The 27,061-nt window shown below is 41.6% G+C and overlaps 1 protein-coding gene across 1 annotated transcript in view; it reads right to left on the bottom strand.

Annotated features, from left to right (window-relative positions):
* Window positions 1–7,403: 7,403 nt before the first annotated feature.
* Window positions 7,404–27,061, bottom strand: part of PDE11A (phosphodiesterase 11A) — a 228,917-nt gene continuing 209,259 nt past the window's right edge. The window contains exons 19-20 of the mRNA XM_030580141.1: window positions 26,972–27,055; window positions 7,404–10,688 (exon numbers count right to left, since the gene is read on the bottom strand). Of these exons, the coding sequence (XP_030436001.1) occupies window positions 10,533–10,688; window positions 26,972–27,055 (240 nt within the window). The 3' untranslated portion in view covers window positions 7,404–10,532. The remainder of the gene's footprint in view (window positions 10,689–26,971; window positions 27,056–27,061) is intronic.

Here is a 27,061-nt window from a genome sequence, read left to right as displayed (position 1 = left end):
TCCCCCCCTCGCTGCCACGGCAACAGGCCAGACGGAAGCGGAAATGCTGGAGCTTGGCACTACCGGGGTGGTGCTACCTTGCGCTAGACCTGCCACGCGACTGTTCTCTCGGATACGGAAATGACGTGTTCTCCGGACTGGTGAGTGTGTCGGTCATTCAAATTGTTCTGTGAGCAAGGGCTGGGCCCGAGCAGAGGAGACTGCGGGTTCTAGGGGGCAATGCTTCACGCCTACCTCCCCTGGCGGGCCGCAATGCATGCTGGGAATCGTAGTTTCTATGGGGTCCGCGTAACTTGTAAGTTGGGGCGCTTGGCCCGTAGGCTAGACTCGGAGCGGGTCTGAACCTCAGCCCCACCACGTTAGTGGGGGTGAGGGGAACAACGTGCCGCAGGTAGGGCCTGGGCCTGGGCCTGGGCCTGGCTGACCGCCCTTCTCCCGCCTGCCCCACAGGATGAGCCGCCACGCGGGGGAGGGGGCGGAGGAGCTGCTGCCTGTCCTGACTCCAGCCTCTGGCCGGTAAACCCGCCGGTCCCGAGCGCCCATCCCCGCGGGGCGGGGCCAGGCTCGCTTAGTAGCGATAATGCCTTAGTCTGGTGCTGGCTGGTACCTACTATGGTAGCCAGGAAGCTGCCCACGGGCCACCTACAGCAGGGATCCCACCTGGGCCTCTGAGCACTCGCACCGCAGGCCCTGCCGATTGGCTCCTGAGCTCTCCTTCCTTCCTTCCTTCGGCCCGGAGAAGTAGGAGGCTGTTATTGTGCCCCAGGGCTGCCACTAGGGAGCAACACGCCACCGCTTGTAATCCAGATCTTGGCGCGCTTTACTGACGGGGAGGGGTGTTGTCCCCATTTCCTAGAAGGAGAGACGGGTACATAGAGATTAATGTTCTGACTTCCAGCAGTTTTGATTTCTGCAAGAGTGGCCAAATGTGACTCATGTAGGGTCACAGGTCAGGTTGATTGTGATCCAGGAATAAAAACCCCTGTTGACTCATTCCTAATGCTTTAGGTATGTTGCCTTTTATGGAACAGTAGTAGTAAATTCCTCAACCAGACTTACATGATTTGACTGAACTATGACTTTTCAATGGAATAATAGTGTAATAATAGGCACAAATCTAGACTGTTAATTAACCTCTGAATTAAGAGACTGTCCTACCCAAAAGTATGTGGTTTTCTTGTGTTTCATACTAGATGGTAACATCTTTATAAAATTTTATTTTCTGGCATCCTTAATTTAGTTTCATACAGTAGGCTAAATGAGGCACAGTGTGGAGAATACAGGGTTTATGCGCAACCACTTGTTTGCAGACATTGGTGTGTAAAAACAAGTTAACAGACTTAAGATTTTTAAAATTAAACTTGCCACACAATTAACCGCTATCACTTTTATGGTATTTTTTTGGGAAAACCCCGCTATGTGAGCTATTTAGATACATATATCTATCATGTTGGGTCTTATTTTGTGATATATCAAAGTTTTTGTTGGAAAAAAAAATTCAACTATGTTCCTCTGCTATTATCAACAGTATATTTTTGCTACAGCATAGTTCTGAACATAGCCATTGATAGGTACAGGAAGAGTATCTGTCCAACGCTTTTGTATATTTTTTAACATAAAACTGTTCCAGAGAACTGGCACACATTTTACACTGACAGATGAAAGGCCCGGGCATTTTCAAATGAAATGAATACACAAATCACAGACTAAAATTGGCATGGACATCCAAGTACTGAATGCCCAACTTCATTCAGCCTTTGATATGCACTTAGGGAATAGAGAGAGGTGTTTTTTCTTTTTCTTTTTTTTTTTTGTGGGGGAGGTCATGGGTCATCAATTCTGTAATCTTTTTGTAGAGCAGTCAATGTAGTGAAGTGCTGTAGAATGCCAAAGGATTACTCTTTCATGGTCTTTTGAAGTCTGCTCTAAGTGATAATATTTTTTAAATTACATTTCTAAGTAAGAAAATATGATCTTGGTAAAGTTCAGGTTTCCAGCTCACACAACTGGTCGAATAAAAAAAAAAAAAAAAAATCGAAGGACCCACCTAACAAATGCTGTTGGTAGTTTGACCAGTTTGCTCTTGTAAAACAGGCACAATTTATAGGGACTTTTACTTAGGAGTATTGAAAATTTTCCCAGGCTGACCTAAAGTAATCAGTTTAATTCACTGACCACACTTAATCCCTCTGTTTAATAAATCATTTAGCTGGAAATGTGGAACATGTTGATAAGAGAAATTTATGTACCTCAAACATTGAAGGTAGTTTTGTTTTAATAAAAATAAATTTTGTCTGAACAAATCATGAGCAAAAAGTTAATTATCTACGTAATAAGCCATATATTATTCATTTTCTGACATACTAAAAGTGTACAGTTAAGAAGATGATGAAAATATTAAGCTATATAATTATAGTGTTTCCTCCTAGGGAGCAAAAAGATGTGCTTAATCTAGTGTTAAGGCTATTTAGTTGTAAATCAGTAAGTTTTAATAGTTGTATCAGCCAGTAAAAATGCACTTTTTCTTTAGAAAACAACTGAAGTATCAATGGAAAAGTTCATTTAAATCAATGATTTAAGTGAAAGCTTTCCACTTGGTGATTTAAATTGCCTTGATTTAAATCAGTCCACCCTGACTCTTCCCCTCACCTACTTCTTGAAAAAGCCAGGGGTTCTGCTACTTGAATGCACAGATTTCAGCAGAACTACATGATGCAAGGGGCATCTTCACAGATGGTCTTCACCTCTGCTCTGCTGCCTGATGCTGTTGCTGGCCTCGTTCTTCCAGCTCCTCAAGTTGTGGCTGCACCTAAATTAAAAGGTGAGCCTGGAGTGTTTTGCACATGGAATAAGAAGTGGTACAATCCAAAACAATGCAGCAGGGCAATCCCTGTGGGATTTTTTAGGGTGTGGAGAAGAGAGGAAGAAACCAAGAAGCACTTGAACAGCTTTTTTTGCTCCCAGTGCTTTTTAGAGCCATGGAGCCCGCACAGATACAGAAAGGAGATGGGTCTGTTGAGGTAAGGCTGCTGCATGCAATTACTACAACTGTGAGCGTAGTTGTAGGAAAGTGTGTGAAAGTTCATTAAACGTTAAAATCACCTATAACAATAAATATTGATAGAAAAAGATACAAAAGGGAGATGGGAAGGCGGAATGAATTAATCCAAAGAAGTGGGTATGCTGATATCACCCAAGGATATTGGTAAGATCCTAACTGGTAAACAAATGAGAATAGAATCAGAAATTAATGGACCAAAATTGGTGTGTCAGAAATTCTACCTAATTGGTAGACAAAATAATCAGGGGTTGCCATTCCATTCATTAGTTCCTTGAGGTCCTTGAAAAAGAGATTTTGGAGCAAATATGGCAGGAATCATAGGACTGGAAGACACCTCAAGTGGTCTTCTAGTCCAGTCCTACCATGAGTGCAAGGGACTAAGTATTATCTTGACCATCACTGAAATGTGTTTGTCCAGCCTGCTCTTTAGAGCCTCCAATGATGGAGATTCCACAACCTCCCTAGGTAGTTTATTACAGTGCTTAACTACCTTGTTAGGAAGCTTTTCCTAATGTCCAACCTAAACCTCCCTCGCTGCAATTTAAGCCCCTTGCTTCTTGTCCTAATCTCAGAGGTTAACAAGAAATGTTTTTCTTCCTCCTCCTTATAACAACTTGAAAATTGTTATAATGTCCCCCCCTTCAGTCCTCTCCTCTCCAGACTAAACAAATTCAGGTTTTTCAATCTTTCCACATAAGTCTCGTTTTCTAGACCTTTAATCAGTTTTGTTGCTCTCCTCTGGACTTTCTCCACTTTGTCCACATCTTTCTTGAAATGTGGCTACCAGAACTGGACACAGTACTCCAGTTGAGTCTATATCAGCACAGAGTAGAGCAGAAGAATTACTTATGTCTTGCTTATGACACTCCTAATGCATCCCAGAATATTTGCCTTTTTTTTTTTTTTTTTTTTTTGGCCAGAGTATTACATTGTTGACTCATAGAATAGAATGAGCAAACTTTACTATCATGGCTGTGCTGCCATCCCCACGGTCTCCTGAGACCCCAGGATCCACCATAACAATATTGTTTGGCCTTCATTGCTCTGATCCTGGAAGGTACCCTGATCAGACTGGGCCAGATAGAGGGAACTAATGACATTGCTACAGTGGCTTCAGCTAAGTCTAAAGTAAACAACACCTAGAATGTGAGACTTGGTTTCCTGACTCCCTCTCTTGTGTGTCTTTTTTCCTTTCCTGCCTTATTTCTTTTCTTTCCTATCTTTCTCCTTTTGCCTTCTGTTTAGTAACAGTCTGGCTTAGCCAGCCAAGACTATGGTTTTTGCAATGTTGGGTTGAGGCTGCGACCAGTGAGGCAGATAAAAGCAGTGCCTTAATCAGTCTGAGGCTGGTACAAGTTGCTCAGGTCTCAGAGAAGCTGATAAAACCATTTGTTGGGCCCATGTTTCTCCAGCAGCAGGGCTCAAGTGAGAGTTGGCACCGAAGACAGAAGTTGTATCTTCTATCTTTGCTGTCATTTTCTGTCCCTTTTAATGTGTGTTTTGTCTTCACAGAAATGGGATCAGACTTCTCCAACAATTCCTTCAGACTATCTCAGCTAACTTCTCTTTTCCCCAAAATGGGCAGTTAATACAGTCTGAAAGAGTGTCAAATGGGTTTTTCCCCGGATAAAGACTCTCTGCAGCTAAAGGGATTAAGAGAGATTGTTGAAAGCTTTACTTAATATTTCAAATGCTTTAACTCTTTCCTCCTTTTTCTGTATCTTGAATAAAAGGTTAAAGATTTCTAGTGGTGGTTGTTACAATAAGAGTGAGCCAGCATAACATGGCGCAAAACCCTAAATGTTTAATGTTGTAACAATAAATCAGGGTTTTATTAATATCTTGTCCCTTTTGGGGCCTGAGACATACCCTTTTCAACACAACAGAGCCCATAAATAGCAGGGCCTCAGATAAAGCAAGATATGTGTCATACAAGAATTAGATGGTAATTTCCAAAGCCCTTATTGAGCAAAATAAACACAGTTTTAGAACTTTTTTGACAGTCATTCAGTTAAAAGATATGGGTTATAGAAATGGCTAAGTAGATGTACCATTTCTTCTGGATAATGGCACATCATACCAAGAATTGCAAACGAAAGACCCTTACTACTGTGAGTAATCCTTCCACCCATAAACAGTCCCATTGAAGTAAGGGGCCGGATTCTGCATTTGGTCATAACAGTGTAAATTTGGTGCAACTCAATGAAATTAAGGATTGCTCCCATGAATAAGGTCTGCAGGTTTGTGTTTCAAAAAATGAAATTTTAACCCCTCAAAGATGTTTTTAGTGCTTCTACTCTTTGTGTGTGAATGAGTAATTAGTAGATGAGGCCCTGATTAATTAGATAGGCCTCACTGAAAAGGAATGAAATTACAGGATAGCATTAAAGAGATTTATTAATTAATAGACAAATAAAACCAATTTATCCATTTCAAAAACATGCTTTTTTAAAAAGTTGAATTGGAATTCTTTGACAAAAACTAAAGCAAAACAATGAGGGAAATGGAATTACAATAGGAAGCAGAAAGAAAACTCAATCCCAAATTATGCATTTTTACAGTACATAGGCTCCATTTACTGTAGAAAAAAAATACATTTTGTCTGTTCATGTGTATAATGTCTCACACAAACACACACATATTGATAGATTGTTTACAACAGTATTTCCCATAGTTGAAAGATGCAATGTCCAACATGTTTAGTTTAGCTCATAAACTAAAAATTAAATCCAAAAGGTTTGTAATCCAAAACAGAAGGAAAAGGTAACAGGTAGTATATAGAACGCATCCCAGAATTGTCAAATCAATAGGACATCACTGGTGATAACTTCTGGACCCTTTTATTTTAGCTAATTTACATCTCGTTCTGTTCATTGTTTGGTAGAACCAATCCAGATAATTTTAATATGTTCTTTGAGCAAGGCCAATATCATTTTCTTACTTCCCATTTCCTGATACTTGGAGCACTGAAAGTGCCTTCTGTTAATTTTGTTCTGACAGATGTTTTATGTAATCATGAAACCTTAAAGCTATTCCTAAAATTTTAATAAATACACAAAATATCTAGATATACCTAGAAATTCCTTAATTTTACTAAAGGCCAACTAAAACATTTGGTATGTATACTGAAACTTTCTTATTTATATTAGCATGAACTAGTGAACTGTCTAAATCCTGCTAATTATTTTTTATATCAGGCACTGCTAGCTGCAGTTTTCAAAACTGTTTTGTGAATACTTGTATTGGCTTTGTTGATAATTAGGCATGTTCACAAACATGCAGTGCACTCGAAGTAGGTTAAGAAGGTCATCAGGCCAGAAAATGCAGCTGCTTTTCCATTGATAATGAATACCTGAGCTAAAATGGAATATACTCATCTATAGTATAATTTATCATTTCTTTATTTGATGGGCACAAATCGTACTAATCAACACATTCAAATTTTGTAAATAACCGGGGGCCAGAGCCCAGATCCTGCTAAATACTAAGCACCTCCTGGGAGGAATTAAGCATCCCACAGCTCCTACTGACTTTAACATGAATTAAGGGTGTTCAGCACCTTGTTCTTATGAGCCACAAATACTTTACAGGCAAATCATAGACTTTCCTCTGGCAAAATTGCCATTGAAGATGGGGACAAATGACTGAGAACTCTCACTGCCTGGAGTGGATACTGAACTGTATGTGGGTGTCTCCACAGGAAGGCTGGGGAATGGGCTGAGCAAGGCTATAGTAGCCTAAGTTCCCTGTAAGCTGCATGGCCGTGCAGCAGCCTATTTAGCACCGCTCAGGCACTCGGGGAACCTGCCGTATTCAGGGGAGAGGTGCCCCTCTCCTGGCCCCAACCTAGCCCGGCCCCTAAGCTGCCGGGTGAGGGGCAGCCTGAACCCTGCTGCGGCCAGGATGCCCTGGCCCCAACTCAGCCCTAGACCTGCTGCAGCTGGGGGAGGGTGCCCAAGCCCCGCCAGGGGAAGGACCAGCCTGAACCCAGCAGGCTGGGACCTGCTGTGGCTGGGGGAGGGATGGCCTGAACCCAGCCCTGGCCCAGATTTGCTAGGGGAGGGGTGTCCATCTCCCAACCCAAACCCAGCTCCTGCCCAGACATGCAGCAGCCAGGGGAAGGGTGCCTATCGCACAACCACAGCCCCGGAGGTACCATGGTGGGAAGAGGTGCCCCCCCCCCTCCAGCCCAGGTGCTGCTGCGGGGAGAGAGAGCTGGGGGGAGTCCTCTTTCCCTGCTATAGCCCCGGAGCATCCTCCTGCACCCCAAACCTCTCATCCCCAGCCCCACCCCCCACCTGGAGCCCTCACCCTCCCACACACCCCAACCCTCTGCCACAGCCCTGAGCCGACTCCAAACCCCTCGGCCTCACTCCCACCATGTGAATTTTGTTATGTGCACCAATATGACGGTGATGTGTCAACATCACCTACATATTGTTGTACTTAACAAAATTCATTCCCAACGTGTGGGAAAAAATGGAACACTGATAGTAGCCCCCCTTTCTGGGTACCAATCGATCATCCTCTGCCCCACCTGTGTCCTGCTAAACCCCTGTTGAGCCCCATAGATTCCGTGTGTTAAGGGATATACACTCCCTACAAGCCTTCCCTCCCCCATCTGCTCCTCCCACTTTTGCAGTGGAACCCAGCTGGGTCTCTGCACCAGTGAAGGGCAGGGAACTGAGCCAGGACTGCGGGATTTGGCCCTTATTCTACTTTTCAGTGATCTCTCTTGCAATTTTTTCCTAGAATAAGCTTACAAAACAGATTAAGTTCAGGCAAAGTTTCAGTTTCTCTAGAAAAGCTGTTTTTGCACCAACCAACAAACACCGAAACCTTTTTAAATGAAGCTGATGCACAGTGAAAAAGGTCCCTGACACCATCTTAAGTTTGAGAACCAGTATTGTATGTTTTTTTTGTACAGAATCTTCCTTTTCTGAAAAAAATGGAAATGTGTTGCCAGGATTTTGAGCTAAAAGTGTGAAAATTTTAGTGATAAGATTTTTTTTTCTCAAGACTTTAGTATTTCAGTCTTAAAAACACTAGTGGTCAAATTCTGTTCTCACTTCCACCAGTTAAGTACAACCTTACTGCTTTCAACAGAACTGCATTAATGTGTTTGAAAGCAGAATTTGATGAGGATCTTGTTACTTTTTCATTTGCTTTCTTGTTGTGGAGGAATAGAACCATTGCATTAGTCAGCAGTTTCTGAATTTTGACCCACAATAGAAAAGATACCAGAAGACAGGAAAAATAGATGGAGGCAATTACAAATAGCCATTTGATTGATGGTTGACATTGTTAAGGCCTTAACTGTATGTCAGGATGCAGCAGAGTTGAATTCCTATCACTGCCAGTGGGTGTTGCTATGGGCAACAGTGCACTGAAGCCAATAAAAAGGAAAGGAAATGAGAAAACTGGAGCTTGGAGGAAGCTATAGGATATGTATTTTAAATTATGGTACACTTGCCAATATGCAATATCAAAATTCAGGAAAGCTATGTATAGCTGACAGCAGTACCAAGTCAGTCATGGTCTCTGCTTTTCCCATAAAGTGAATATTAAATAAGTTTTATACAGTTTGAAGCAGACTATCATAGCGTTTTCATTACTGGGGAAGGAGTGAGGAGGTGGAGAGATAACAGAAACAAGTTCATACAGGGCAGGTATTCATCTCTGTATAGCATAGTTCCCCCCCCCCATTTCTCTTTGGTACCAAACGTGATATGGTTCAGTGGTTTAGATAACTAGATTTTCTTGCGGTGGTTCTGGAATCTTCAGGCATTCTAATGTCTACACAAATTATAAATAGTACAAAGCATTTTAATAAATGGACATCTTTTTTAAAATTGTCAATTAGATAGTGATGGTCAGATTTTCAAAAGTGCTCAGTGCCCACCTGATTTAGGAGAGGATGGTACTTGGCTCTTTTTTGAAAATATTGTCCTGTGCGTAATTCTGATTTCAGTTATACCAATGAAAATCCAGAGTATCTCCACTGAAGTTGGGGGAGTTATTCTGGTTTGACACCAGGGTAATCTGGCTTTAATTTCTTATGCTGTTTTTACCTAGTGGTAGCCATTCCTAGTTTCAAAATGACATTGTCATGGGCTTCAATAACTGATGACCAAAGTAACACTTTTTTTCCAGAATGGCGCAGTTTCATGCTTAAGAAGCCCTAAAGGTGGGAAGCATTCTATCATGCATCCTCTTGTATTCAGGTGCCTGGAATAGAGCAAGCAGTCTCAGATTACAGGGCTGTTTTGCCAAGGATCTCTGCACTAACTGGAAGAGGCCAACTTTCTTGTGCTACTGTGGTCACTGAGAACTAGACATGTTTGAATTCTTGATCTATCACAATTGATTAAAAGGTTGTGTACAACTGTTTATCAGATATGTGACCGTGGATTTGCTTTCTGCTAGCTGTAATAGGGTAAAAGAGATGGTCAGAGAAATAAGAGGTAGTCAATATCCAGTGTGATGGTACTCTATTCCCCCCCACCATTTCTTATGTGTAACAGTCAAAATATTCACCTCTGTTGGAAATTATATCAGAAAGACACATCCATAGTAAATTCTTCAATGCAGATTCTCTAGTACAAGGCAATACATTTCCTTTTTATCCTATTTTCATTAAAGGCCATTAGCCCTTTCCTTGTGGGGGGGAGGCGGGATGGACAGTGCAGCTTAAAAAATGAATGCTTTTAAAATAGTATTTCTAAAAAAATGGATTCAAATTGCCATGCAATAATTTTTGCCTTTATACAAATTTCCACCTGCAGAGTAATTCACTGCATTGTTAATATGAATATCTTAGGGGAGCTGGGACAGGTTGGTATTTTTAAAGATAATAAAATTTATTTTTAAATGTAGCGAAGACAGGCAATTCTAAAGGCCCTGATCAATCACTAAGAAGCTTTGTTGTAAAAAAAAAAAATACTTCTGTAGAATACAAAGCAGGCTTTTCAGAACACTCAAGCATAAAAGAGGAAGGAAGAATGAGAGAAACATTACAAAAGCAGGCATAGTTGGTTCGTAACAAATACTGAAAATATGCAAAACGACGAAGTAATTACACACTATTCTGTCTTCCTGCAGCTCCTTGCATGTGCATTGATAAATGTGCATTCCAAGTCTGCTCTGTATTATTAGTTTTATTCAGCTGTAAGTTCTTGTATTTCAGTCTGTAGCGTGTGTGTGTGTGTTTTGGTTTTTATTACAGCAGCAGTTGAAATGTGGTGGAAGATACAGCACAAGCAGCTCCATGTGACTCCAGATATCAGCATCATCTTATTACAGGCCTTCTTTTCTGACCAACTGAACTCCTACATAAAAGCCATGGCCAGCAAAATTATATCCAATCAATTAATCATGTCTGTGGAAGCATTTTTAAAAAAATGATGTGACTAAACTTACAACTCTGCCTTTCAGACATCTGTCGTTATAACAGCAGCTGACGTTCGCAGGCTTAATGTATGTCTTTAAGAGACAAAGTAAAGCTGGAAGACGAGGAGGTTACTGTTTGGGAGAGAAGTGTTTTCTGGTGCAGCTCCTCCCATTTACCCCTGTTTACTGCCACAGAGTCCAACATGGGCTTCAGTTTCACATTCACCTTCACTAGAGACTGGAGAAAGATTAAAAAAGAAGAGAAAAAAACAAATAAATATTGACTATTTCTGATTCTCCGAGCCAACATACAGTGAATGATTGGATAAAGGGAACCTGTTGGCTGCGCTAGTATTGACAGCCCCGAACATTCAAAAAATCATAAGTTTGGCTTAAAAATCAATACGTTTTAAACAATACATTTTAGGTTCTTTTTATTTGTCTTCTGGGTTTGAGCTTTCAAGGTGTAGTCAGGTTCCATTTTCAAACTTCTCTCCATGGTTATGAGGGCTAGAAACTTAGGATGACATCCTCACCCCTACTCCAGCCTCTTTACGTTGCTCCTTTACCCAGTACAAAGGTTTGAAAAGCCCTGTATGCAGACAAGGGAGCTGTTTTCCAGTGTAGGCACTGGGGCAGGCAGCCTGTCATCCAGCCTGTCAGACATTTTAATCCAGCGCTCGAGCTCCCAGAGTGGAATCCGGGGCTTGCCCCGCTCCAGCTGGGGAGCAGCGTTGGGAGTTAGCCCTACTCCATGTGGCTTCCAGAAGCAGCAGCATAACCCCCTTCCAGCTCCTACGCAGAGGGACAGCCAGGGGGCTCTGCATGTTCCCCTGCCCCAAGTGCCCCCCTACCCCACAGCTCCCATTGGCTGGGAACCATGGCCAATGGGAGCTGCAGCGGAAGTACCTGTGGATAGGGCAGCGCGCAGAGTCACCTGGCTGTGCCTTCGCATAGGAGCCGGGGGGTAGGGGGCATGTTGCTGCTTCTGGGAGCTGCTTGAGGTAAGCGCCACCAGGAGCCTGCACCCCTGATCCCCCTCCTGCCCTCCAAACCCCTCAGTCCCAGCCCAGAGCACCCTCCTACACCCCAAACCCCTCATCCCCTTTGCACCCAACACCCTGCCCCAGCCTGGAGCCCACTTCTGCACTCTGAACTCATTTCTGGCCCCACCCCAGAGCCCGCACCCCCAGCTGGAGCTCTGACCCTCTCCAACCCCCAATTTTGTGACCATTCATGGCCTGCCATACAATTTCTGAATCTAGATGTGGCCCTCAGGCCAAAAAGTTTGCTTTCCTCTGGGCTAGAGACATGCCCTTAGAGGCTCAGCATAGAATCTCACCCTGACTTTTTGTTTGAAATGAAAGCCAAGAGTCTCACATAATCACTTGTCCCCAGCTGCTGGGGCTCTAAGTTAAATACCAGATGTCATGAGAGACAGTAATATCATGCAAGTTGGCAACACAAATAGTTTAATCTTCCTTTACTGCTGTGAGTCATGCCACTGATATCGCTGGGGCTACTCAGAAGGATAAGGGGTTGCAGGATCAGTCCCTGGGTCACTGGTATCTATGAACAGGAGGCCTATTAGTTAAATGTCAAGATGCACAAAGTTGAAAAGAGTTCATGGGTTTCACATGAATGAACCTCTGATTCCCTTGATGATGGGGGAGCTTAGATTGCAGGTTATGTGGGTATGCAACCCATCACAGTCAGCCACTGTCAGTGCCCGCATGTGCTTTCCAAGGCTGGAGCTGCATCACTGCTCAGCTGAGTTTAGAAGTTCATATAACACTCATGTAAGCGGCACATAGTCAAATAAAGAATGTGTATAGCAATTTGAATAAAGCACAGAAGTAGGTTCTTTTTCTAGTCTCACTGAAGCCAACAGCCTTACTCAGGGCTTGACCTGAAGTCAATGGGAATTTTTCCATTGACTTGAGTGGATTTTGGATCAGGCCCCAAATGACATAGCCATGGTAGACCTTCATAGGAAGATTACTAGAGAGGTATATTTTCCTTTTAACCGAAAACCTTTACTTTGGAACTATGTTTGTATGCTTGAGAAGTCACCATTTGTACCCTGGCTCTGACACTATTTCCAAAGAGAGAGCCCTAGAGAAGAATGGGCAAAGCAGAATGCCTGCTATGGAGATTCCAGGCAGCAATGGGCAAAGCAGTATGCCTCTTAAGTCTGAAGTGTATGGAGTCCTGTGTTGGTCAGATGTGCTAGATTTCAGAGTAATCACTCTTTGTGCAGCCCTTTTCATTAACAATATGAGGCCTCTACTAGCAAGCTGAATAGGCTGCTTTCTGTGATGGAATGTAAAGGGCATGTCTGCAGTGTGAAGCAAAAAGTGGAGGAATGGGGAGAGAAGGGAGAATGAAAGATCAGACAACAAATATTAATTTTATAGACTTGCAGAATGTTTAAAAATAGAGGTGTGAGTAGGAATGGATTTTTTGCTGTTAATCCTGTCATTTAAACCAAATCAGCAAGATGTTCACCTGCAATCAGCTTAAATGGTCCCAGGAGCCCAGAAGATTATTTAGAATTGTGGGTTAATATGGGTACCCTGCAAGTCATGGGGACTTGGTTAGCTTCTGAAGTTAAGTCTTGGTAGCTTTTAACTGAGTTCCTCCATGATAATTAAAGTCCAATAGCCTGATTTCAAGATGTGTTGAGCACTTGCAATGTCAGTTGATTCAGTAGGAAATGCAAGTGATCAGCATTTCTGAAAATCAGACCATAAGTAACTAATTGATTTGTCTAGGCATGGAGTAAATCTACTGTGAAGTTTTTCAGCTATGCAGTTGCCATGGAGTAAGATATGAAGCCCGGTGGGACGGGTTAGAGTCAGGGTTTAAAGTGGCCTCCCAATAAGATCCAGAGATGTTATTGCCTGACAGTGGCATTTCATTACTTTGTAACAACATTTTAGGACTTAGCTTGTTTAAATGAATAATGTTTCTATTGGTGGCAACTAACCTATCTCTGAGCTCTATGGTTTTAGCCCTTTATTTCAGAGCACTATGTATTTTTGCAAACCTATGTGATACAGCCCAATATAAACTTTAATATCTGTGGTAGTAACTCACTGCTGGTGTGGACAGCCAACCCCCTCCAGAATTGAGAGGCAATTAGACATACAGTCCCTGATGGGAGTTCACGAGGAACTTCCTATGCAAAGCAGTCATCTTGTTATGGCGATGGCAATGGTTGTACAGATGTACATCAACAGACAGGGCTAGAGCTGGCAGAAATGTCTTGAATTTTTGATGAAAAAGGATGCACATTTTTGATAAAATATTTTTTTTAAAATCACCACTTTTGAACTGTTGTGAGGCAGAAGTATAGCGTTCTGCACTCAGACCTTGCTGACCCCATGACCCGAAAGCACAGAATGATCTACACGTTGCCCATGCCGTAGATATTTACACTGATAATGTATATCTGCCTACAGTAAATTTAAAGGAGACTGGGAACTAGGGCACACGTGGCACTGCCTCATAGTGGTTCTTCAGGTCCCGGCAGACTCTGTACTGGCCTGCTGTTGTGCAAGGTCTGTTGCTCCTGGTCAGAATAACACTTCTAAGCCAGCATGTCTGCTCTGAATGCCTGTAGCTTGTACAGTATGGGTGATAAGGGGGTCCTAGTACCAAGGCAAGTCTGTTCTTTGCTTTCTGTGGCCCTAGTCCAGTCCATTTCCCACCCTGCTGCACGGTCAATATCATTATCTGTAGCAAACCAAAGATAGTGCAGTGGTGGCTTCATACTGGTTGATGAAGGTGGAGTTGCTGGTATTATACATAGCCAAAATATTCTGCTGCCACAAGTACTGTGCAGTACCTCTGCTTGGGGTTTCCACTGTCCCCATGGGTATGTTAACATGGACCAAGCTAAGCCTAAAGGATGAAATCCTGCTCCTAGCTCCTAAAAGGGAAAACAGTATTGGCCCTAGCTGTATTAAAAATGGATCCAACCATACTTTTTGAATCACAAGTTAATCAACATATTTTGTGAGCTGTGAACATCTTTTTGATTCCCTATGTGGATATATAGATTGCTTGTAAATTTTGATTTAAGTGTATATTAACAAGGCTAGTAACTCAGGGATTTACAGACTAAATAACAAGGATGAGGACACTTTTTTAGGATACTTCATATACTCCTTAACATTAGGTAAGGATATTAAAATTGGGTAAAATAAATTAAAAGAAATATTTCACAAAGAATAAACCAGATCTTTGATTTTTAGTCTTATTACATCACAGGCAATTAATTCTGTTAAATAGTTACAGAATATGGAGTGTAATCTTAAAAAACATTAGCTTGTGTTACACATTTATCAAGCTATCCTTCGTTAGAAATGCTCCACAGTGCTGATTTTGCACAGAATATCTAAAATGTCTTTATTCAGACATCAGCTTGATGTTTAAAACACTGCTTCTGTATTGTATAGTTTGGCTTTGAGACCCCCTTATTTTGATCTACTCTTAATTAAACCTACTACTATAATTCCAGTGGAAATTAGCTTTTCTTTTATTTTTTCCAGTAACCAAAGCATTTCACTAGCATTTTTCTGAAACAAACTACACAAACTGGATTTTATTTGTGCCTGAGATGTAATTAAAACTTATTTGATTACTATATTTCTGGCCCTGTTTTACTTATTAAATTCCCCTAATCACTTTTCTTTTATGAAGCTTCTGGGAAATTATCTCAAAAGCGACACATTTCTCTTCTCCCTGGCAGGTTCTTGAACATTTACTGCATTACATTCATAGCACTTGTCCATGATCTGAATTAATTCACCAATTCATTCTTAAAGCTATTTAAGTTTATTTGGCTCTAGCCCAATCAGGGTTATACAGCTCTGGCTCTGTGTTCTACAATTTACTTTACATTTTACTGAATGAAAATCCCTTGAAGTACTGTTTCTTCATGCAACGCTCTTCTTTCATTTATTCCTCATAGGAACTGCCATGCCAGTGATCCAGTTAATTTGGTGTCCATGTTCATAAAATCCAGACTCTTTTCAGAAGATGCTACAGAAGATGGACAACAGTTTGCACAGCTTCCAGAAGCCTCTTTATGGAGCTGTGTGAGAACTTTGCTTTGTTTATGCTTTTGTTTTGTTTCAGTTTCTGTTGTCAGACCCAGTTTTAAAACTCCAAAAGAGTTAAGTGCACCAAAAGAGGAGGCTGCAATTGTAGAAAAAGACTGTACTCTCCCCATGATGGGTAGCCCACAGGGACAAGCACAGCCCCCAAAGTCCTGGCTGGGAAGGTGTGTGGCTAGGGCAGCTAGAAGATGCACTTAATCATTGTGTTCCTTTGAAACTTCTGCCAGTGAAGTTTTCTGGAGCCTACCAATATAATTTATAGCTGCTATCTCCAATGAAACTTCCAAAGGAGGGCAGTGCAGAAAACAGTGCCTGCCCTCCCATGAATCCACCTGGATGTAGAGACCCCCAATGGTGCAGGAGCAAACTAAGGAGGGGTGATCTGGCATACAAAATATATTCAACATCCTCTGAATTGAACAGTTATTAAAGTTTCCTTCTGGTGATAGCAAAACATTCTGTACACTATGAAAAATAATGCTCCAATATCTGTTTCTAATAAAGTTATGGCTGGATGGATTCATAAAACAAACTTCTTTTTATTGATAAAAATGACCTATATGCTATAATAAAGAAAAAGTATATTATACATATAAGTGCTTTGTAGCAAAGTGTACTCTGATCAGAGTCAAAATTGTTTTTGTTGTCAAAGGGAAGAAATGTGACTGAGAGACTGGATATCTACTGAAATAGCTCAATTGATGTGTTGCTACAGTTTCTAGGCAAACTGCTAGTCCATCTGTTAATAACAACTTAATAAAACCAGGGAATCAGTATATTCCTTTTTGCATGAGAAGATGACTTACTGTTTCATAAATACCAATGTAATGTTTTATTTGGTTCTGCAATCCCTGGTTTTGCTCTTGATCCCACATATTTTAACAGTTTGGGCAAAATATGAGATGACTTTATCCCTTTCCTTTCAACATTTGTTTTGAGGTGTGATCAATGCCTTCTGCCTTGCTGTTAAATAGATTTTGAAAAACTCGTTAATCCATATCAGTGTCATATCCTTATTTAGATCTTTACATTTATCCTCAGCTGGGGAATTCCGCAGGTAACTGTGATTCTTTTGTGTTCAGTGCTTAAAAGTGTTTCATCCATCATCATTTCTAGTCCTTTTCTGATACAATATAGTTTGTTCTTTGTCTTTCTTGAAAACTGAATGGCTGTTAAATTATCCATTTATCTTCTTTCAGATTTGCTGTACTCACTCTGTTGGTTGTCTTTTCTACCGTATTTGCCAACTTTTCAATCCATTTCCTTTGCTCTGAATATGCGTCTTCATTCACCACTCATTCCTTTTCCTTGTAGTGGCCAGCTAATTCTGTTGTCATCTTCTTTGAAAAATGTGTAATTGCACAAATAGTTCACCACCTTTTTTTATTTTTAGGTGATGCTGAAAAGCCTTTGAACTCAATGTGTGAAATCCACTGAAGTCAATGGCAGATCTCCCAGTGACTTCATTGGGACCAGAATTTCACCCAATATTCTTTCACCTATTCAGTCATTCTCTCAAAAACTGTTATTGACTTGTCATTCCAGCAGAGGACTGGATGGGGTTTCCTTTGTGGCCTGTCAATAACACTGCTCTGTTGGCTGTATGGTTGCTTGAGGAGCAACATGAAGCATTCCATCCCGTGGAGGGCTGAATGTACTGTCTCTGCCTCCTTTAGATGGTCTGTGAAAGCTTGAATATTCCCACATGATCAGTGGCAGTGTAACATGCCACTTCTTTGATCCAGTTGTCCTTCAATAACCCCACTAAAATCACAGTTTTACAACAGAATACCACTTACGAGACTGGGGTAAGGAAAGACAGAGAGAGATACTGAGATCTTTGTGTGTCAGTTGTAATAAACATTTGTAAATTCTTAGACACCACAGTTGATGCATAACAGTGTAGATGGATAGAGTGTTGGGCAGGCAACTCTTCTTCACCAGTTTTGCCCCAGACCCTTCAAAAATTGTGCCTCTGGCACGATACTTCCCATAGTCATTGTTCGCAATGCATCACTTAACTGGGGAAGTGCCCGTAAGCTTACCTAAGAGAATGAGGTTGGGAAGATACTCCAACGATGTCTAATTCACTACTAGAACTTGGAAAATGAACCAGAGCCTTAAAAATCAGATATGAACCTGAATTTCCTGAAAATTCAAGGGATGTTGGACTGGCTGCTCTGGTTTGGGTTTATCGCTGGTAGAAATATTCCTAGGCAACCTCTCCAACAAAAAGACTCTGAGTCTGAACCATGTACTTCTGCTCCTGTTTAAGAATCACAGAAGCCCCCTTTCCAGCTGCCCCTTTCCCTGTGGAAGCCCCTACGCCCAATTTGATCCCTAGCTACCAAACCCTCTGGCATAGCCACATAGTGTAATTAGCCTGATCTAGTTTTTCCTGAGGCAGATTTTTTTGTGAGCATAGCAGACATTGCTGCAGCTGCTGCTCTGCCTTGAAAGGTTTTAGCAGCAGTGCCCCATGGATGTCAACACTCCCAGCAGAAAATGAAACCGTCACTTAATCTGCCACCATCTATACCAGACCTTGTCTATAGTATGTCACATACTGCATGCTGAGATTATATGCCTTAATCATCTGCATCAGGCAGGCTTTCTCAGAAAGCATAGACACATTATCTTTCAGTGTCAGTGCTCAACTTAACTGTCACAAACAAATGCTTCCAAATGCCTGGTTCTCTGTGGTATTCTCTAGCACTTATCAGAAATTTTAGAAAGATATCCTTTTCAGCCTTCACTAGGGAATAATTCAGTTCAGAAGCCTGTACTTAGACAAAACTAACTTAAATTGGCCAGCATTGATCAAATTATTCATTTATATACATTTTCTGAAGGATCTAGCCCTTTTTCTGTTTACAAACAGGTTTTGATTTTCATTCATTCGTTCGCTTTTAAAAAAATTGTGAGCACATTTCAGACAATGGATTGTTTCCAAACTGTGATTGTAGACTATTCACTATTCATTATTTGTGGGGTTTACCTGGCTGACTTAAGTTACATGGGAGTGTTTTTCCTCACTAACTGGATGATTGAACCTTTTTAAGAAGGGAAAAAACCCTAACAAAAATAGTGAGCACTCTCCTCTATGTACAACTAGCCTTTCTCGTTAGCAAATGTGGGTAAGTGTACAAAGAAACATTCGTACAAACAAAAAACCCTTCACACAGACGTGTTCATGAGTATAAGAGACAGAAAAATGATTTGAACCAAAACGCTGGTTGGAATTTAAATGTATGTTCATGAACACAGTTTTGGCTGCATACAACCAGTTTTAGATTTTATCTTAATAAGGAATTCAAGACTTGGTCCTATATTTGCAAACTTCTTTTAAACCGTCCCATACAATAAATTCTGGGCAGAACTACACTTTGGAAGGTGATATCCAAATCCTGAATTCAATTTTTCCCGCATCAAAACTCACTGAATTCAATGGGGATTGTAGCTGTGAGTAAAGGTTGAGTCAGGATTTAGTACCATGTTTGTGATCCTTAAACTTCCCTTCTTGTGAAGGGCACAAAGGCCTGGATCTACAAAGGGACTTGTGTGTTGCAATATTGAGTGTTGCAGTGACTAACTTCTGGGTACTTACAAAAATCACAGGAACAACACTGAAGTACACAAAGCCTGAGTTAGGTGTCAAGGCTCCCTGTACAATGTGTGGGGACAGATCAGCAGCTCAGAATGTAATCCACAAAAGTCAACATGCTAGGCAAGGAGCCACCTCAACAAGCTAATGAGCGATGCTGATAAGAGGGGGTGTGCTGTAAGCCCTGCCCTTCTCATATATAGATGCTGAGTGAGGGCTGCAGGTGCTTATCTCTGCTAGCAATCCACAGCCAGGAACCCCTCTCTTGGACCCAGGTGACCAAGGTACCTAAGTCATTTCTTGTGAGAATGTGTTAGGTGCCTGCCTCAATCCACACACAACTGCCAGAGGAATTAATGGGATGGGCATGGATGACACATGCCTGCTAATACTGGGGGACACAGTGTAAAAGGGGAGAGCACGTGACAGCCCCACGTGTTGCTTCAGGGATGAACTTTCAGCCCCACTTCCCTGAGTCAGGGCAACCAATCCTGCCCGCTCACAGGGGGCTGGGGCCACAGGACTGGGGAGTATGTGCCTCTGGGGCCAGCCGAGCCCCGGGTGACTCACAGCACCAGTGTCTCGAGCTTGCAGACACCTCAACAGGGGAGGCGCGGGGTATGGGCAATGCACCTACCTCCAGCTGCACAAAGGCCAGGGAACCTGCTCCTGTTGCCTTCCCCAAGTGACCCCTGGCCCTGCACCCAGCCTGGGGACCACCATGCTGTCCTCACCCCATCACAGTTATTTGCAGGGCTCTGTCTTTCTCCTGCTTTGTCTTCCCCTGGCACGTTTCTGGCTCGCTCGGCAGCTTTCCCTGGTAGCCGAGCCCAGGCAGGGAGCAGACAGTTGCTTCTCATCTTGGCTGTGGGTGGCTGCTCCAGGTTGCTGCTTCTGTGCAGTTTGGTAGCTGCCTAAGAAAGTGGCCCGTCACCTCTGCTCCCTGCCTGAGCCCAGCTGCTGTGGACATGGGCCGAGCAAGCAGGACATGTGCTGGGGGGACTCTGTCTTGTTCAGCCCCTGTTCCCAGCAGCCAGGCCTGGGTGGGGAGTGGAGGGGGCAGGCTGCTGCCACCTTCCCAGCCAGGCTCTTGGACCCCACATGTCCCCCAGTGCATCATATATGGGGGTGGTGCAAGTACTTATGCTTACATTATAACTTTACCCAGCAGTTAGAGCACTCTCCTGAGAGGTGGGAAACCCCTGTTCAAATCCTTTGTTCCCCTCAGGCAGAAGGGGCTAAACCAACCCAGGGCTCCCTCAGTGCAGGTGAATGTTCTGACCACTGAGCGAGAAGTTGTAAGTGTTGCTGCTGCAATGGGCCCCAATGCAGCAGCCACTTAGCATGCCTAAAACTGGGATTTAAGTGTCTAAGTACCTTTTGTGGATGTGGGCCAAACTCCCTTTATTTTGTCTTGCTCTTATGGAATAGTGAAAGGTCACTCTGCACCCCCTTATATTTCTAATAGTAACTTAAACTTTTGGTCCAAGTCATTTAACGAAGTGTTTGCCTATGATGGGATGCCTGCCCCACACAGGTGATGAAAAGGTGAATGTGGGCTAGGGAGGCCAATACTGCTTGCATCTGGGGGCTGTGGTAGGCCTAATCAATGATGAAACCCAGCTGGGGAGGGGCTGGATAAACAGAGGAAGTTAGACCAGAAGGGGGCTACAGGAAGAACCTCTGTAGTTACTTTAGTAGGGAGTAAAAAGACCTGTAGAGAACAGGAAGGTTCTTGCAGGATGAGTGGCAAGGCTGAGTAGGAAGAAGTCTGGTGCAATGACCCTTGACAACCTGTTTTAGGGGCTCTGGACTGGAATTCCATGGAGAGGGTGAGTCGGTGTTCCCTTACCAGCCACTGTGGAAGATGGCATAAAGATCCTGACAAAAAGGGATACAGACTTTTGAGAGCCCTGAGTAAAGGCATGTATGGGCCACTGGGCTCAGATAGAGAAATTGGACACTTGTTTCTATTATCCTGGAAGGAGAGAGATTTTAAAGAGACTTGACTGGAGGGACATATCAAAAGAAGCAGTAGACCAGATGGTACAACATAGGACAGAACTGCTATGCCATGCCCAGCTGTGAGGGGGTGCTGTAGTGGTGAGTCCTCCCTTCTATAGTGCTGTAATCTCGGGGATTTCTCTCTGTTCTCCCTGTGGGTCATAGAAGCATTACTACTGGTAAAAGCATTTGCCTTTGATCCACTTTTGAATATGAACTGAATAAGTTCAAGGGTTGTAGCAGTGACATCATTTTATAGACGTTACTCCACAGACCATGTAATTACAGGGTCAGATATGATCTGTTGTTTAACAAGGATTAGCAAGATAGGGATATTGAAGTACATGCAGGAAGCAACCTTTCTTCCTTGGTCTGTGTGTGTGTGTGAAGAACACTGTCTGATAAAGAAGCAGAGACTCTAATTGTCTCTCAACAAGAAGTCTAAAACACTGAAAATGTTTGGTGGATCAGGCAGATATTCTCTCTCTCTCTCCACCCACCCCCCAATTTTTTTTCCCATGGAGATGTAGAAATTAATTTCTTTTGAGCATTAAACTTTGCAGCTTCTGGCACCCAAAAGAATCTTGACTAAAACTGAAATAAGCAGCCATCCACGGAGCCAAGGTGGAAGCATGCAGCTGTGGACTTCATCTTCCACAAAGACATCTCCCTTAAATGTAAAATAGCTGCTGTCCCTTTGTCACTGACTACCTGACTATGTATTTATACACACAAAAGCAGAGTTTGACCTTAGGCCTTGCTATTCATGATGTTTCTGTCTCAGCCCAACAGTGCAGTGAGCAGCAGGGGGATTTCTGTTAGCATCTTTTTGTTTGAAGTCAAATCTTTGTTTGTAAGATATCTGATCAGATTTATATTTTTCTATATCTGTGCCTCATATGGAGGGCTGTAATATAGTCTTAGTTAGGGAAATCAAAGCTTTTAAGGTCAACCCTGCCCTAGGTGGGGGCATGCAAAATGCAACCCCAGTCTAGAAGAGTATCCTTATGCTGTTGAAACTTGAACACGACTTGCATGGAGGCTTTTACTGCCTCAGGATCTGTGAAATGCAAATTAATCTGTCTTAAATGCTTCACAAATACTGAGTTATTCTAGTTACAGGGAAAACTGTACATGTGTGTCCAATATCTACTGGAACTGTAAAACTGCACCCCGAGTGCTCTTCCCCATGCTGTGAGCGCATCTAACAGCATACACAGTCACTTCATGTTTAGTGTGATGCCCTAGATTTTTCTGCTTTAGACAAATCTGTTTCTCTCCTCTTCTGAAGAGTGTGTCCCAGCCAAAACAGTGGAGGCAATACTAATTGATACTGAGCCTGTATCAGGAGGCTTGAAATATTCTACAAGGAAAAAGCTAAGTTTTTGGAATTACTAAATTAAGCTACTAAGTTTTGATCACCTATTTTTCTATTTGAGTGCTTCCCTTCGTAATTCTTAATGAAGAACAAACATTCAGCATAGAAGCATAATGAAAGTCTCAAACTATTCAAATGCTCTAATTTTGAAATAAATGTACTGTAACGCAAAACAAAACTCCGGTGTCATATAAAATACTCAGATCACTAATCATTACATCTAGTTATAAAGAAAAGTAAATTCAATAAAGTTATAGTATCTTAAATATAATAATATAATAAAGAGCAATGAACAGAGAATCAGAAAGCTTTTATCTTCACAACCATATGATGCATAGAAGGGAGGAAAGAATCAAAGTTGATTACTACAAGCACTAGAATTGGAAAGTTTCCACTCTCTTAAATTTTATAACTTAAAACAACACTGGCTAACAAACTAAATAACCAAAAAAATTTTTAAAATGCACATATAACTAACTTTGAAATATTTTGATTTTTTTTTAAATGCTTTCTAAAGACAGATTCAAACTTCTTTGTTTTTCTTTGTATTGTTAAACTGTAGGACCTTAGTGTTATATCCTACCAGGCACAGTTTTAAAAAATGTACATGCACAACTGCACGTGCAAAAATGTTAGTATGCTTGTGTGCCTTATTGGCATAAACAACTTTGATGTTTGCATATTCAGTATATATCTCAGTGCCAATATAAGTACACATACACTTCACTTGTTCCACAATCACAAATTACGAGTACAAAATTGCATACTCTTTCTGAAAGTCTAAAAGACAGTCTCTGTCCCCAATAAAAACAGCCATCACTCTTACTCTCTGAATAGAGATATTTAACTAATGACAGGTCCAAAGAGCTTGAGTAATTAATATAATACTCTTAAGAATCTAAATTGAGCACACCTATATGGTAGACATCCCTCATTTAAAGTTTTTGGAAAATGATATACCAAACATACTTCAGATTTATGTTCTGTCATTATATAACCACACATGTATACGCTAATTCTAGAGGGATGCTCTTATAAATTCTTACCAATCAACAGATATTTGATTGAAATCAAGTTCCCTGCAGGAGAAATTGATTCATATGGGTTAAGGCCTTGCTAAATGAAGTTCAAGGTATTATTTCAATGGTAGTTTCCTCGCCCATTAGCTCCAGTATTCCCCCCCCATGCCCCCTCATTGGAAGCAACCAATGTATTTAGAGCAGAAAAGTAATTTAATCTCTATGGGGCCTCCTCTGAAAGGTCATAGCTAACTGCAGTTTTACACACTTTTGTGGTAGCTCATTTAGGTTGATTATTCCTGGTCTTCGATCTCTTGGATCATGGGAAAGTCAAAGCCAGCCAACAACATCCTCACAAGAAAAACACTTATAGGTGACTGAAACTGGCCTCTGCAGTGCAACAACATAGGGGGCATTACTGGGCAGGTTGAGAACATGAGGGAAGAGAGCTGAAAATGCATTGCACTCCAGCAGCCCTTGACTAGTGAAGAGAGCCATTAGGGATGGCCCTAGCCACCATAATAATTTAGAGCAGTCTAACGATCAAGGGGAGGGCTACGTTAGCAGGAGCTAGCCCTGGTGAGTGGGTTTGTCTGTTTACATTTTTAATAACTGATACGAAAAAACTTCAGATTTAGACTTTGGAAGTGTCTGTTTCTGCTTTCTTTCTCATTTTGGTTTCCTTTAACTGAAGCTTTGGAGGAATGTACAGTAGCATTATTATATTTATCTGAAGTTAATCAGCATGACTTGCAGCCCTTTTACTGCAGGTCTTACTAAACGCAAACTCCCCTCTGACTTCAGTGGGGAAATGGCTACATGCACATATAGAATCATAGACTATTAGGGTTAGAAGGGACCTCAGGAGGTCATCTAGTCCAACCCCCTGCTCCAAGCAGGACCATCCCCAGATTTTTACCCCAGTTCCCTTAATCGCCCCCTCAGGGATTGAACTCACAACCCTGGGTTTAGTAGGCCAATGCTCAAACCCCTGAGCTATCCTTCCCTCCCACCCAAATATCCTTGATTATTGTTTGGATTAATGTTATACCAAAATGGCAATACTAGATATAAAATTCTACACTTATTCAAACCATTAACTTCTAAACTATATGCCAGTACATTATATAAGCATTGTTCAGGTTTTGCTAATTTTTATTGTCCACCAATACTCCACCTCTTCATGCTTCATTCACAAGTCTTGGATGTATCTATAACTGGGACCTTTGTATCCCATGATACGTACAATTTGTTACAAAGGTTAAAATTGAAAGAGAAAATTATATGGAAAAAGTAAAAAACCCTGAACTTGAAATATTTGTGGTGCATACAGTTCAGTCCTAAAAAAGGTTTCTTACTATCTGTAAACAGAGAATTTACAGTGCCTTTGCGTATCATTGATGCGATGAGTATACTAAGGTATGATTAAGTTGGATATGGAAATTAAAACTTGGCTTTATATTCAAGAGCTCACGCAGTGTGATACTGTGACATCAAGTTTTCTGTTTACCCCTAAGGCTGGTGCTGCAATGACTGCAAGGTTTGATGGTGTCTCTCTTTTTTTTTTTTTTTTTTTTATTAAAGTTGTTGAGCAGCAGGCTAATAGCTGCACAGCATGATGCAAAGACAGCAGAAAAGAGGGGAATCAGATGTGAATATATTCCCTGCAGATCTCCTGCTAGGATGGAGCTAACTAACCAGTGCTTTAGTGTTCAAATCTAGTCTACTCACACAGAGATTGCGTTGATTCTCTGCCCACCCTGCTTTATTGTACTCTTTCTGATTAAAGACACTGTCACAAATAAAATCATGACTTCTGGCATAAGAATTTGGATTCCCAATGAGGTTGTCATGTTTGGGAAAATAAGACTAGCAAAAATCAGTAAAGGGGGAAACAGACATTGAAAGAGAACTTATCTTTATATAAAAGTAGGATTGCTAATTGTAAAGACTGTTTTGTTAATGCCCATTTTTCACTTCACTTATTTGGAAGCTGCCTGCTCATGTACCTCCACTTTTCCCCTCTGCTTTAGCAGCTACTAGTGACATGTGACTCATAATTAGAAGACAAATTCCTAAAACAATATTTTTCTTATGGATAAGAGTTAAATCACACACTTACACATCCGAGCAATGGAGTTAGTGTGAACAGACTGGAACTGCTTTTAAACACCCGTCCTTCATTCCATGTACACTCAAATGCCTGTTGAAGTCCCAGGGAATTCTGGGAGCACAAGGTTGTGCAGGAGGAGAGCACAAATCTTGCACAGATTTCAAGGTGATTAGTTGGTCATTCTGGTAATATACAGTAAGTCCCCTTTAATGCCTCATTAGATATTAATTTTCTAATGTATCTGTTTCCCATATTTTGTGCACTGATGGCCAAATCCTGCAGTCTTTATTCAGGCAAAATTCCTTCTGACTTCCATGGGAGGCTAGCCTGAGACAGAGTGAAGGGTTTGTTGCTGAGTTTGGCTGTCAAAGGTGTTGACTCAGTGACTTGTGGTTGAGATTGTAAAGCATTACTGTCCATCTTTAGCCATTCTTGTATAGCTGTGCCTTGTATTAAACATAGAACTAAAATAGTGAACTGCATGTTCCATGTCGGAAAAATTCTGGATCTGTTTGTTCTAGCCCATTTACTGTTTATGAAGTGCCCTCGATATTCAAAGCTTGCTAGTACCTCTGCATGCAAGCGGAGGTACCTACTGGCTTTAAATGTCTGGATTAAACTGGAAGATTCTACTCATGTGCAGCCCCTAACATAGCTATTTTATATGCACCTGATTTGTACCAGGAACACAAGTAATCTCTGGGTGTCTGATCATAACAGCACATTATGGGTTAGACAACATATGGTACTTGTTGAAATAAGGACCACATCTCCAATGATTTCAGAGGCCCTGACCTGGAATGCCCCTCCAAAACTTCTGTTACACACTCTGAGCTTGGGGAAGAGCCAGAACTAGAGCGGAATAATTCAGCCCTGTGCTTTCCTTTGGGCCACAGCTGTTCAGGTCTGGGTCTGCAATGCTGAGTCAGAATTATCCATTGAATAAACCACTTTGCACAGTATAGCCCTGTTATTATAATGTTGCTGTCTCATATGTCAGGCAGAATGATGAAAAAGATCCTTGCCCTTTAAGCTTTTAAATTTAAAGAGAAATGATATTTACAACAATCATCTAATCTTTCTTTTCTTCAGTAAATTTAAAATTTTCTGTCTTCAGCTTAGAATTTTGAGTAAAGTTGAAGGAAGCAAGTTAAAGGCGTTTCATGAATAAATGCAGTGATTTAAAGATTCAGACCACTTCTAAGGCTGTTATAAGCTACCTCTTGGAGATGCAGGGCCAGTGTTTTGATTCTACAGTTGTAGAAGTAAAAAAATACCTGATACAGAGGCATGCAGATGCTATCAATCCATTCCAACTGCAACCTGGGTAGTTCATCTTTCCTGTTCCGATCAAAAATAGCCTGAAT

This window comes from Gopherus evgoodei, chromosome 11 (genome assembly GCF_007399415.2).
Source record: "Gopherus evgoodei ecotype Sinaloan lineage chromosome 11, rGopEvg1_v1.p, whole genome shotgun sequence".
In the NCBI taxonomy this organism is placed as follows: domain Eukaryota; kingdom Metazoa; phylum Chordata; order Testudines; family Testudinidae; genus Gopherus; species Gopherus evgoodei.
The sequence above is the reverse complement of the archived record's forward strand: the minus strand, read 5'-3'. Positions and strand labels throughout refer to the sequence as shown.